General features: G+C 52.7%; 1 protein-coding gene across 2 annotated transcripts in view; it reads right to left on the bottom strand.

Annotated features, from left to right (window-relative positions):
- Positions 1-12,739, bottom strand: part of ABCC8 (ATP binding cassette subfamily C member 8) — a 73,622-nt gene that overhangs the window by 17,140 nt on the left and 43,743 nt on the right. The window contains exons 16-20 of one of the 2 annotated variants that reach the window (XM_054586025.1): positions 12,486-12,591; positions 4,041-4,076; positions 2,330-2,365; positions 1,539-1,637; positions 354-438 (exon numbers count right to left, since the gene is read on the bottom strand). In XM_054586025.1, the coding sequence (XP_054442000.1) occupies positions 354-438; positions 1,539-1,637; positions 2,330-2,365; positions 4,041-4,076; positions 12,486-12,591 (362 nt within the window). The remainder of the gene's footprint in view (positions 1-353; positions 439-1,538; positions 1,638-2,329; positions 2,366-4,040; positions 4,077-12,485; positions 12,592-12,739) is intronic. The other variant, XM_054586026.1, reaches the window with a different exon arrangement.

The raw sequence follows: 12,739 nt of genomic DNA, 5'->3' as shown, positions 1-12,739 counted from the left end.
CTGGAAAGTGAACAAGAAGAGCATAACCCTAAGCCTAGCACACTGCGTGGAGCTCCTGGGATATACCCAGGGCGTGACTGAAGGAGATATCAGTCATCTCCAGCCTGGGAAGGCCCTTAACTGACCTCTGCACCAAGCAGGGCTGAAACCTTGTCAAGGACAGCCAGCAGCCCAGGGCTCAAGGAGATCATTCTGACCCCACCGCAAGGAGCTTTGCAGGCTTCACCCTCTCTGGTTTCCCAGGTACCTGTTCTCCCTGACCAGGATCTTGGGGCCTTGTGCTGGCGATGTGTGGGGAGCAGGGGTGGTTGAGGTGCCCGGTTTTGAGAAAACCCCTTGGGGGCTCTACTAACCCGTTCCCCAATCTGAGTCTGGTCTCCATGGGGCAGGATGTCGATGTCTGGCTGCAGGGAGCAGGCTTCAATGACCATTTTGTACCTGGAACGGGGTGGGGTGGGGACACAGCGCATCAGCCTGGCCGGAGTGGGACCTGAGCACTTGCAGAGGGTCATTAGTCTCCAGGCAGCTGTGCCCAGGGTGAGCAATGGATTTAATGGGCCTCCTGCTTGGGCGCAGACAAACACCACATGAGCTTAAAAAAAGCCGAGGACAGCTCCTTACATGGTCTTGGAGCAAGTTAAATATTTGAACAATGCAATTAGATGGCAGCAAATATGGCACATAAGTGACAAGAGCGGGCCCATGGTCCTGGGCAGTGGGGAAAGCAACAGTTGGAGCCCAGGCTTGGGGCACTGCCAGGGAAAATCACTGCTGGTTGGTTTAGGCAGTAATGATAATGGCTGGTCAAATATTTGCCCAGCCTGCTCTTCTCATACTTCCCGGGCCAGCTCTTCACCTGGGCAGGTGCGAGCCAGGGTGCACAGAGGAGGCATCAGGTGTCTTAGCGACATGTACTTGGGTATTAGGCAGCCTTGGATTTGAGATCTGTTTCTGTCACTTAGGGTCTGGGTGGCCTCGGGCAAGTTATCTAACCTTTCTGAGCCTTGGTTTCCTCACTTGTAAGATGAGAATGATAATAGTGTCTGCCTTCTGGAATAGTTGTGAGCATTAGAGGAAATCACATGTACAAAGAGCTTGGCACTGCGCCTGGCCCCTGGTAAGAGCTCAATCAATGGTAGTGGTTATCATTCACTGCGGGGAGGGGGGAATAGTGCACAGGCTGAGGAGCTGGCGGTGGGGAATCATGAACGCGGAGAATCCTGGGGAGCTGGGTTGGCCTTCCCACCAGCCACAACAGGGGGCAGCAGGGATCCCTCATCTCCCTCGTCTCCTGCCTTCTCACTTGGGAGTTGGGCTACCCTGATGCCCAGACACAGCTGGATTGTTTCCAAATGGACCATATGGAACAGGCTGGAATCCAGATAAGCAGGCTGGAGAGTGGGTGGCTGGGGTGGGAGATCAATGGAGGGGCAGAGCTTCTGGCTGGAGCTTGGGGATTGGGGAGGGGGGGGTAACTGATGCCGCCCATGATCAATTTCTCCCTTCCCCCAGCCCGCCTCCCGCAGACAGGCTTTTACCGTTGTTTGTTGAAGGGACTCTCAAAGGTGATGTTCTCCTCCACAGTGGCATTTAGCAACCACGGTTTCTGAGAGGCATAGGCCACGGGGCCTCTCTTCCTGGGAAAAGCAGAGTGGGAGTAAGGACGCATTGTCAGGGGCAGCTGAAAAGACAGGGGCTTAGACCAGGGCACGGGGTGGGGCAGTGCTAAGATGGGGAGGAGCAGTTGGCAGAAATCTGCTGTGTGTAGGCCCTGGTGGCCTCTCCTTCTGAAGGGCCCTGGGTAGGCTTAGGCGTCCGGTCTTAGCTGACTGGAGGGACCTCAATCCTTCCCTGCCCTACACCCCATGTGTCTCACCCCTGCAGCCTGTACTCCTTCCCGTCTCCACCCAGAGCCCAGGAAGAAACCACGTTAACACTGGATCCCTGGTTTCCTCCGGCCTTGAACAGTTTCCAAACCATTCAACTTTGACGTCATCTCCAACTTGAACTTTTAAAAAAACTGGAGCCAAGGGAACCACATTTGGTATGATGAAATTTTTTAAGAACCACCGCCCCCAAATTAAAAAAAAAAAAAAAGCAAAAATGAACACCAGATAAAAATGATCTGGTGTGAAGAGAGCAGACAGATGTGCAGAAGAGGCACAGTGGCGTCCAGACTGCCCCATGGAGCACAGAGCCCTTGCTCGGGCCTCCTCCCTGAAGCTGCGCTGGGGCCAGGGGCTGCCTGCCCGAGCTCTGGGGCTCTCTGGGCCTGAGAAGCCTCCTGGGGAAGCCTGCCCTGGAGGGCAGGTGCCCCAGGACACAGTACCTGACGTCCGCTTCGGCTGCCGGCTCCCGCTCCGCGCTGCAGCAGGGGAAGAAAGACGTGCTTCAGGGTTTGCATGAGTGGCCAGAGTTCTCCACAGACATTCTGAGCTCCCTCAAACCCAGCACGAGCGTCTTTATCGTCCCTGTGACCAAGTCTGCAGCCACAATTGCTGCATGGAGGGGCGTGGGAGTGGGGTGTGGTTGTCCTGGAGGAGTCTCCACTGCCTGAACCCCAGCGGTGCCCAGAAGCCACATGGGATGTGTGAGGGGGGTTCTGAGGACCCAGTTCAAGTAAGAGGGGGAGTGGGGGAAAGGCATCATTGGTGCAGGCTCATGGCGGGGGTACTTCCTGTGTCAGAGGAGTACGAGGACCAACATGTGGCTCCTCCAGACTCAGCCTTTGCGTCTGGGCTCAAGTGCACTGGCCAAGGTCTCAGGCTGACACAGTCACACAAAAAACTGGGACAGGAAGTGCTGTCTGACCAGAGCCAGGCCTGGCTGGGCAGGCTGACATCAGTGCCTACGGTTTGTGGGTGGGGACCTACAGCTGATGGAACTCAGGAGGCGCCTAGAGAGCTGACAAGCACTCCGGGGGTGATTAGCAGCCCCATGAGGCCCTCTCAGAAGACGACCAAGAAATCTGGGGATCTGCCTGGAGACATCCTCCAGCTGTGGTGCCCATGTGGCCCGGAATGACCTGACCTGCTCCAGTACCAATCATTCTGTCCCGTTGTTCTCATGCACGCAAGTGTACTTGTCACATACCATGAGGCTTGTTTTTTGGCTCAGGAACTAAGGTCACTATGGCTAGAGAGACTGGGCCTGTCATCACACCCAGGCACTTGGGGACAAGGTGGCAGAAAGGGCAGAGAAAGACAGGGAAACGAAACCTCTTTGGTGTTCAGAGAGTGAAGGCCAGGGCTTAAATTTAACAAAGTTGCGTCAACCTTCCCATCTTGACTCCCCACCCGCTTCAGGGTTTGAGTGTTCTGGGGAGAGGGGAGGTCGGGAGGGGGTGGGTTTGAGCATTTCAGAGTCTCGTAATCTACTTACTTTGATTTTTTCTTAGACAACAAGAACACAAATCCCATTGAACACAAAGCGACAAGACCAATTTTTCTCTCGGGCCTGGAGGACACCCATCCTCTCCCCTCACAGCTGTGTTCCACTTTCCTTTCATGATCACTCCCAGGGCCATTTTAGGAAAATTTTTTCTCATTGCCCTTTCTTTGACATATCTCTTATCCAAGTCAGTGGGTTTTTAAAAAATATTCACGAAGTTGTGCAACCATCACCCTGATCTAATTCCAGAACCTTTCCACCAGCCCCCAAATAAACCCTGCACCCATTAGCGGTCACTCCCTTCCTGCCTTCCCACCACCGCAGGGCAACCACCAATCCTTTTTCCGGCTCTATCCCACTGTGCAATTTTAATGCCGCTGGTATACTGTGTACCCATTTATATACTATGGCCCTTCGGAGGGCCCAAGTCATTGTGTTATCTACACTTTTTCTCCCCCCAGGAACCAGATTTTGCCCTCGCTGAGGATGCATGCCTCATTGCGAGGCCTCATGCCCCTGAAATTATGGAGGTGGCACAACCCTGAATCCACACTCAGTCTCCCCGGCACCGTAATGCCCCGACACTGTGCCCCAAACCCAGACCCTTGCCTTTATGGGAACCCACTTCCAACCCAGTTCCGAGGCTGTACCTGGGGTCCTCTCCCGTCTCGCTGTCAGGAAGGCTGCTGGGGCACAAAAAGGGGGGGAGGATAGCACCCGTTACTTCTCACTCCATTGTTTTTCTCTCCATCACGCTAGGCCTTTTGGAGAAGCAATCCCGACAGCCCCCACCCCCCCATCTCCAGTGCCCCCAAGTGGTTTCCTCGGGGCAGAAACTGTTGTCCTCAGTCTCCGTCTCTTCCAAAGCAGTGGGATGGGCACCCTCCAAAGAGCAAGGGCTCCATCAGTGCTCCTAGCATGACCCAGTGGCGGTGAGGCTGGCTGGCACCAAGATCATTTTATAGTTGGGAAAACTGAAGCTCAGTGAGGGACAGAGACTTTCCCAAGGTCACGATCATTTCATACATTGTTTTCAAACTGTGCAAAGGGGACCCAATAAGCGGACCTGAAATAATGAGCTGCAATTGCACTTAAAAAAAAAGAAAGAAAAAAGAAAAAAAAAATCAGTGAGCACGGCATGTGGTCAATATGTGTATTTTTTTTTTCTTTGTGAAATTGTTTCTCTTGTTTATCAAGGAATACATGAATGGAGAGGACTGTGATGTAAAATGCATTTCATACTGTGGACTATAGTAAAAGTTTTTTTGTTTTTTTTTTTGAAAAACACCGAGTGAGGTGACCTGAATTTTGGTACCAATTTTGCTAGTGCTCACTCTTCTGCCTCAGGCCACCTCTCAGCCTTTCAGAAGCAGCCTCCTGCCAATGAAACATGTCCTTGTGACATACACATTTGGGGGAAAACAATCTGCTGTTTTCATATAGCTCTTAGTGTAATGACACTAAAACCAGCTACCATTTATTGACCTTGTAGAAGCCCTGTGATGAGCACTGTAATAGCATTACCTATATTAAAGCTCAAAATAGCTACATGAGGGAGGGTTATTTTGATTGTCCCCACTTTACAAAGAAAGTGAGGCTCAGAGTGGCCAAGTAACGTGCCCAAAGTCACACAGCCAGCAAGCAGTAGAGAGAACAGATGTGTTTGACTCCAAAGCTTCATATTCTTAATGACCGTGCAATATCGCTTCACTGTGATTACCCAAGCCATAGCTCTGATAAATGCTTTCTTGTCAGGAAAACTAGGATGGACAGAAGCAGGGATGGGAAGATGCCTGAGGAAACTCTTTTCTGCCTTCAGTCTAGGGGCAGAGCTGAAAGGAGACCCTGATATATATGCAATCACTAGTCTCCAATCTTTGTGGTCTCATTCCATTCTCCCAACCCAACCCAACCCAACCCAATCCAACCCAACTTTGTGTTCCCTAAACCATCAGATAACGGTAATTTATGGGCAAACTGGTAACCGGAGACAGATTAAAAAACAAAATCAAACCCCAAGCTTACAAATTCCAACTCTGCGGCCACAGCCCAGATAAGCTTATCTGCTGTCTCCTGCCTTGGCTGCCTCCAGAGTTGCAAAGGCTGTTATTTATCTGGAGGAAAGCGCATCTGTGGCCTCCCCGGGGGCCCAGGCACACACCGAGCTCTCTCAGCCTTAATTCAGTTGGCATTATTGTCTGCGCGGCTCAATTAGTCCTTATAATGGACTATGTCTTTCTCTAATCAGCTCCTGTGTCTTTTACCCACAGTGGGATTTTAAGGCAGGAAGAGCATCTTTTGCAGCCTCCACAGTGCCGACGATAGATCTGTAATAAATGGAGGCTGTTAACTGACAGGTTAATCATTTCAGAAGAAGCCAGGGGACGAGCACACAATGCACGTGTCCTCATGCCAGGCACTGCGTGACGCTGTTTGTATTCACCACTTCATCCTCACAACAACCCTATAAAGAGGTGTTAGTATCCCCATTTTACAGATGGGGGAACTGAGGCTTAAAATTTGCATAATGTGTCCAATGGTACAGAGCTGGGAAGAGGGGGAAGCTGGACTCAAGGTTCACCTTCTCTTCTTTCTAGTGAAGTCCCAGCCTCCCTCGAATGAGCCTCCCAAGACGAGTGTGTCTGTGTTTTAACCTGAAAAGAACAGTACACATTGCACACACTTTCTCCCACTGATTGCTGGGCTCTTAAATGAGCGTTGGGAACATTTGATTCTTCCCATGCCTACACTTAGAGGACCAAGCACTGCACCGGAAGGGCAATGTCCCCCAGTTTTCCAACCCCGCGTCCCTCCCTCCAGCCAGCCACGAGCTGGGCAAGTGTGAGTGTCAGCCTGAATCAAGGCACAGAGCCTGCCTTCCCCGGGCTCACAGTCTGGTAGAGTGAATCAGACACACACAGAAAGTTACAAGGGCCAGGAGAAAAGCAGGAGCAAGGAAGTATTGCAGAAAAATTGCGGGGAAAATAAACACAAACACTTATGCGAACGCATAGAGAAAAAACTGGAAGCTTCTGGGTGTGAGGGAATATTAGATGATTTTTATCTTCTTTATACGTTTTCTAATTTAATGCACATCCGTTTAGACTCAGAGAAAAATGTAATTTTTGGAAAGTAGTTTGGAGGAGGAAGAAATCTGAGAAAGTGAGGAAGGGCTCCAGGAGCTACAGCGGGGCTGAGCTTTGAAGGGGGAGGCGCAGACAGTGGGGGTGGAGGGAGGGCGCAGGGCCGAGGAGGGGGCAGCGCGCGAGGGCAGCAGCGGGAGGAGAGGAAAGAACTGGGCTCTAGGTCTGTATCTGAGGGGCTTCTCTACTCCCTGGTTGTGAAACCTTAGGGAAGGCCCTTTACTTAGGGGCACCGCTGTTCCCTTCTGAATAAAACGTGGGTAATGACAGTGGTGCTGGAGGATATATTAGAAATATAGCTTGTACCTGATTGGAGGGATATGGGGCGGGAGACCTGTGGTTGTGGGGGGAGGGTGGGACCGTCGTTTCAGCTCAGCGCTTGGTCCCAAAGCTGTAGGCGGAAGAGGAAGTGACCAGCCTCAACACTCCTTTAAGACCCTAGCAATAAATAAAAGGGGAGGAGGTGGAAATTGAGGTTGGAAGAAGCAGCTAAGACTTATAGACCCTATGTTTTATTCATCCTGCTCCAGGCGGGCTTGTCGTTGCCCTGAAATGTTACCTTTTTCACCTACAGTGCCCCTTCCAAATGATGTCATTGGATTCGAATGGCCAGTCTCTGTGAGAGGAAAAGGTTTTCTCATTGTCCAGATGAGGAAACTAAGTTTCAGGGAGGAGAGGTAACCTGTCCAAGGTGGCAACAGCTAGTGAGGGCAGAGTGGGGGTCTACAACCAGAGGCTATCTGGCTCCCAAGCCTGGCTCCACACTGTGCCCCTTCTCCTGTCTGCCCACCGCCCCCCACCTGCCTCCTCCAGGAAGCCTGGGGTGCACCTGAGCCCCTGGGCCCAGCTCCCCCAGGGCTCCAGGAACTATATGGGCAAATGGGACTATAGTCCTGAGCGGCGCCTACTTCTCATTCCTGGGGAATCACAGATCTCAGAAGACAGCCTCCACCCCAACCACCACAAAGCAACGACGTTCTGAAGCAGGCCCAGGCAAAGCAGGGCCCGGGCCTCCTGAGTGGACACAGGCAGAAATAACCACAGGTAACACGTGGAGGCCTCTGCAGGTGGCGGGGGCAGGCGCAGCAGGGAGCTCCATGTGAGGCTGATGTGCAGTTCCTCCCGGGAAGGTGGGACCTTCGTCCCCACCCCATACCTTCCTCAGGGCCCAGCTTCCAGCCGGCTCCCCGGGGACGTTTAAAATCATCCCAACGCAGACATTAATGGCCCTATTCTTTATTCTCAGGGAAAAGATTTCACTTGACTATATATGCTAATACTGACTTTTTATCAAAATGTTTTCCTTTTGAAGATTAAGGCGAGAGTGTGCCAATTTTCAGGCTGGTAGTGCATTCAAGCAGAGAGCCAGACAGGAGCAGGTGACCATTATGACGGTGAGTGTCTGGGAGCTGGGCCCAGGGGGCAGACCTGCCCGATCTGCTCAGCGCTGCCGCAGAACCCTCCGACCCGGGCCGCAGGCCCACCCCCAGGCCCTGTGTGCCCGCCGTGGGGTCCGTCTGAAGACCGCTGTCCGCCCGGGACTTGTGAGCTCTCTGCGGGCATGGGCCAGGTTTTCTCCTTTGTATCTGCACAGAGGGGTTCATAGAACACACATCTTATGTCAGGTACCTGGGTACCGCATGGAATAATCCTCCAGCCCTTTCCTCAGGGAGCTCCAAGTCTTGGGGGAGACAGACACATCAGCAGAACATCACAATACAGCGTGAGGCGTGCACTAATAGGGTTCGCCCGTTCCAAATGTTGGGGGAGAAGCTGGACGGTGAAATTCTGGGTGAGGGGAACAGCATAGGCGAAGGTATGCATGGAGAGACATGTAATGACACATTTATAATGGCAGTCTCTTGAAGGTCGTATGTTGTTTCTGGTTCGCTCATTCAGTAAATAAATTCATTGAGCAAAGCCATTGTGGGTACAGAGACAAATAAGATATGGTTCTTGTCCCCAGAGAGCTCACTACAGTCTCTCCTGGGAGACAGGCTGGAGTACAATTAAAGAGCAGTCAGGGAATCTTGTTCCTGGCATAGAGGTACACTGTCAAAGAATAATATTTATAACAATGTTTATAGGGCATTGATTACATGATAGGTTAAACCTCACATCAACCCTGTGAGTAACAAGGGAAAACTGGTACAGAAATCACAGAATTTCCCAAAGCGCAGAGCCCAGACTTGGACCCAGAGCTTGTTCAGCCATGCTGCTCATTTGCTCCTTGCAGGAAGAGATGCACAGTTGTACAAACAAACCAGCATCCCCAGAGCATTCTCTGTTCTGCACCACCTAATTCCCAGCCCCCAGCCTTGTGCCTCCTGGAACTCCTTCTGGCTGCCAGGTCACCAGGCCTTGGCCCTGGCTGGTATGGATGAAAAACGTCAGAGCAGCCTGGCATAGCCCTCGCCTCTGGCTGCAGAAGGGCGGGGCTGCCGGATCAAATGCCATTTTGCGCTTGGCTCACATTACATTATCCCCCGCTGACCTGGGGTCCAGTGTCTCCTGGCGTGGAACTCCTGCAAGTAACGGAGGGGGGCCCTCAACACACAGCCCCGCACTTAACTTATTGGCCGGGGTCAGTGGGCGGGACAGAGCTGTGTACGTGTCCAGGGTTTTGAGAGACAAACAGCACATGAAGCCAACTGAATGGTCTCAGCCCGAACTCCTCCTTCTCTAGCCATCGTAACAAGCTCCTAAACTGGTCTCCCTTCCTATAGCCTCTCTCCCCGATCTCTCATCCTTTTTCACCAGCGTGATTCCATTATAGCCTCAGGCTAAATCTTACTTCCCAGGCCTGGCACATAGGGGTGTCCGCCCAGGGGCCGGCCCGCTCCTTCAGCCCTGTCTTCCTCCAGTACCCGCACCCCTCCAGGTTCCAGAACCAAATTCTTTCACATCAGCAAGCCTCTGCCCAGTCCGACACTCCTGCCTAGGCCACTTTCCTCTCCCACCTCTGCCTTTTCCATCTGAGGAAACCACACTTATCCTTCACGGTTCGAACACCACATCCACATGAGCCTTCTCTCCTCGACCTGCAGAGTTCATTGCTCAACAAGGGTGCCCACGCCCCTCCCCTCCCTTCAAAGCAGGAGCCATGTCTTAATCATCTTGGCATTTCTCTTGCTGCGCCCAGTGTCTGGCACATACCGGGTGTTCAGTAAATATGGGGCGAGTGAATAGATCATTGCAGAGGACTGGAGCAGGAGTTGAGTCATGAACAAATTCTTACAACTTTCTAGGGTTGGCTGCAGGTCATCCCGATGCGCCTCATTGTGCTTGGGAGGGAAGCTGTACCGCGGAGGAGGGCAGAGCGGGTCCTGGAGAAATAACCTTTTTACCACCTCCCCGTCCCTCAGCCTCAAACAGCCAGGAGCTGGGCTCCCTGTTGAGGAGAGTGAGTGTGGACAAGGACACAGCTGTTAGCACCCTGTGGTGGCTCTGCTGAGGAAGTGGAGAGGGGTCACGGCCATCGGGTTGCTGGCCTGTGGCTAGCTGGCAGGCCAGCTATTTCTCCACGTTGCCCTTGGGCCCCTTCTCTCAGCGCACAGAGGGGAATCCATGCAACGGAGCACCCAGGTGCAAATCCCACTTCTGCCATTGAAGGGCTGGGTAGCCTCGGGCAACTTGTTTCACCTCAGTTTCCCCATCTGTTAAATAGGGACAAGAAGAGCACCTGCCTCAGGGTTTGGTAAAGACTAACCGAGACAATGAAGTACAGCGCGTGGCACAGTGTCTAGCACACAAGAGGTGCTCCAGGGCCCCGGAGAGGCCCCTTGTGTCCCCGAGGCTGGGGCAGAGCTTTCCCAAGAGAGAGGAGGAGGCAGTCAGGCCCTGAGGCCCTGAGGGCTGGCACAGCTTGGGGAAGAGGTGGGGACGGAGGCAGGACAGGGCCAAGCCCCTGCCAAGCCTGCCTGTTGCCTCTGCAGAGGGCGGAGAGGAGCTGAGGCTTGGCGGGAGGGTGCCCGAGAGCAAGGAGCTGGGGAGGAGAGGAAGAAAGCAAGGCAAAGGGACCAGGTTCAGAGGGGCGTTGCCTCACACCGAGGGGAACGCTGCCAGGGGAATCAGGGCAGCCCCAGCCTCTGTGCTCTGGGATCCCACCTGGAAAAGCGGGCCTCGGAGTGGGCCTGGACCCGGCTTGCCCTCTACACGAAGGGTGAGAATAATCCCTGGGACTGGAGCCAGGGGGTGGATCCCAGTCCAAGGCAGAGGCCAGGCCCCAGGGAAAGAGCCCAGGCTTGGGTCCCTGTTCCACACGCTGGCCAGTAAGGCACCCGGCCTCTCTGTCCTCAGACTTTCTACTTCAGTTTGGGGTGAAAATAGTCAGTGGGAGGCTCAGTGGGATCATGCTTGTGATGCGTCAGCAAGGGGCCTGGTCCGTAGCAGATGCCCAATCTGCTGGTTGCTTTCTCTGGCTCGCATTGCCCTGCGGTCACAGACATTCGCCTTCAGCCAGTGGGCAAGGGTGAGAAGTCACCCCAAAACCTCGAGGGGGGCCTTGTACAAGGGCTGGCTGGCTGACCTCAAACCCAATGCCTGGACCTGCCTAGTCAGGCTGTGTTGAAAACCCTCCAAACAAGATAGGGAAGGGAGGCAGAGACCCCTTGCCCCCAAACACACCACAGTCCCCTTTGGCATTAAGGCTCCAGCAGGGGTGTCCAACCTTTTGGCGTCTCTGGGTCACACTGGAAGAAGACAAGTTGTCTGGGGCCACACATTAAATATGCAAACATTAGCAAAGACTGATGAGCAAAAAAAGGTTTTAAGTAAATTTACGATTTTGTGTTGAGCCGCATTCACAGCCATCCTGGGGCACATGCAGCCCATGGGCCGTGGGTTGGACACCCCTGCTCCAGAGACTGGGGTCACAGGGACCCCAAGGGGGCGCATCTGCCAGCTCATAGTCCCACCGAGGAGGGAAACTTGCCATCTGTTACAAGTACTACTCTGGGACATTTTGGAAAGGCAGCACATGGGGGTGCATGCAGGTGTTCAGACACTGGCCCAAGGTCCTCCTCTCTGCTCAGTGCTACACTCACACTTATGAAAAACCCCACATGTTGAATGACAATCTCTTCCTAGAAATGATTGCTGGAGAAAGCTTGCCCTCCACTAAATGGCTACAGTTGTTATTCCTGAACAAGCACCAAAACCCTCGATCTGTTCCCTTTTTCCTTCGGCAACTGGGGAGCTCTGAGCCAGGTTGTGTGCTGACTGCCACAGCCAACTTCTACCTAGGTTTCTGAACATCTTTTTCAATCTCTTATTTTCTTGGTTTCTCTTTTCTGACTTTTTAAAAAAGCTTCTATTTTATATGTATCTTTTATCAACTAGTTTCAAGTGCCTTTTGGAAATAGGTGGGTATAAATAATAGAGTCATGATTGACTCAGCCTGGGTTCTGGCTCTTTAATTAAGATAGTGATCTTTTCCCAGAAACCCATGTTTGTCTGGGTTATTTCTGGCTCCTCAAAACCTTCTGAATGGTCTGCTCCAGCTTTGACTGAGGATCAAGCCAGAAACCAACGTTTGCGTTGCATTTCCCCACACTGGGAGGCAGTGCCGCTGAGTGAGCCTGGGCTTTGGAGTCAAACAGAACTGAGTCCAGATTTTAGCTCAGCCACTTATTCAGGGGCTGAATTAGGGCAAATAGTTTAACCATCATCTATAAAATGAGACCTGTTACCAGTACTCACCTTGCTGGTTGTCATAAGGACTAAATGGGATAATGCATGCAGAGGACTTAGCAAAGTACCTAGCACCAAGTAAGGGTTTACTAAGTACTAATGATGATGAGAATAACAATTCAGATCATTTATTGAATACTCACGGGCATGCAACAAATGCACAACGCATCTTCAGCCGAGCAAGATGGCTGGAAGGAGGGCTGCTGCCCGCCCACTGCTAGTCTCTCCCCACTAACTGAGCCCTGAGGATGTGTTTATTACCTGTTCCAGAAGACTGCTCCTGAGACCTTCTGCATCTCCCCCAGGGTGGCTAGAAGGAGGGAGGACTTGCCACAGCCCACCTGCCCCACGATCATGGTCAGCTGGCCTGCAGGGAGGGAGGGCAACAGATGGGGCAGAGGCCAAGGGGGAGTCTGGACCACCACCACCTAGAAAGACTGACATAGACTCTCCCAACCCTGGGGCCCCCATTTACTGTTCTCCTACCTAGAATCCCCAGGGAGTCCTTTCCCCTT

Source organism: Pteronotus mesoamericanus, unplaced genomic scaffold (assembly GCF_021234165.1).
Source record: "Pteronotus mesoamericanus isolate MK-2021 breed Mesoamerican mustached bat unplaced genomic scaffold, CSHL_Meso_final contig_90, whole genome shotgun sequence".
NCBI classification, from domain to species: domain Eukaryota; kingdom Metazoa; phylum Chordata; class Mammalia; order Chiroptera; family Mormoopidae; genus Pteronotus; species Pteronotus mesoamericanus.
Note: the sequence above shows the minus strand (reverse complement) of the source record. Positions and strands in the feature narration are given on the sequence as shown.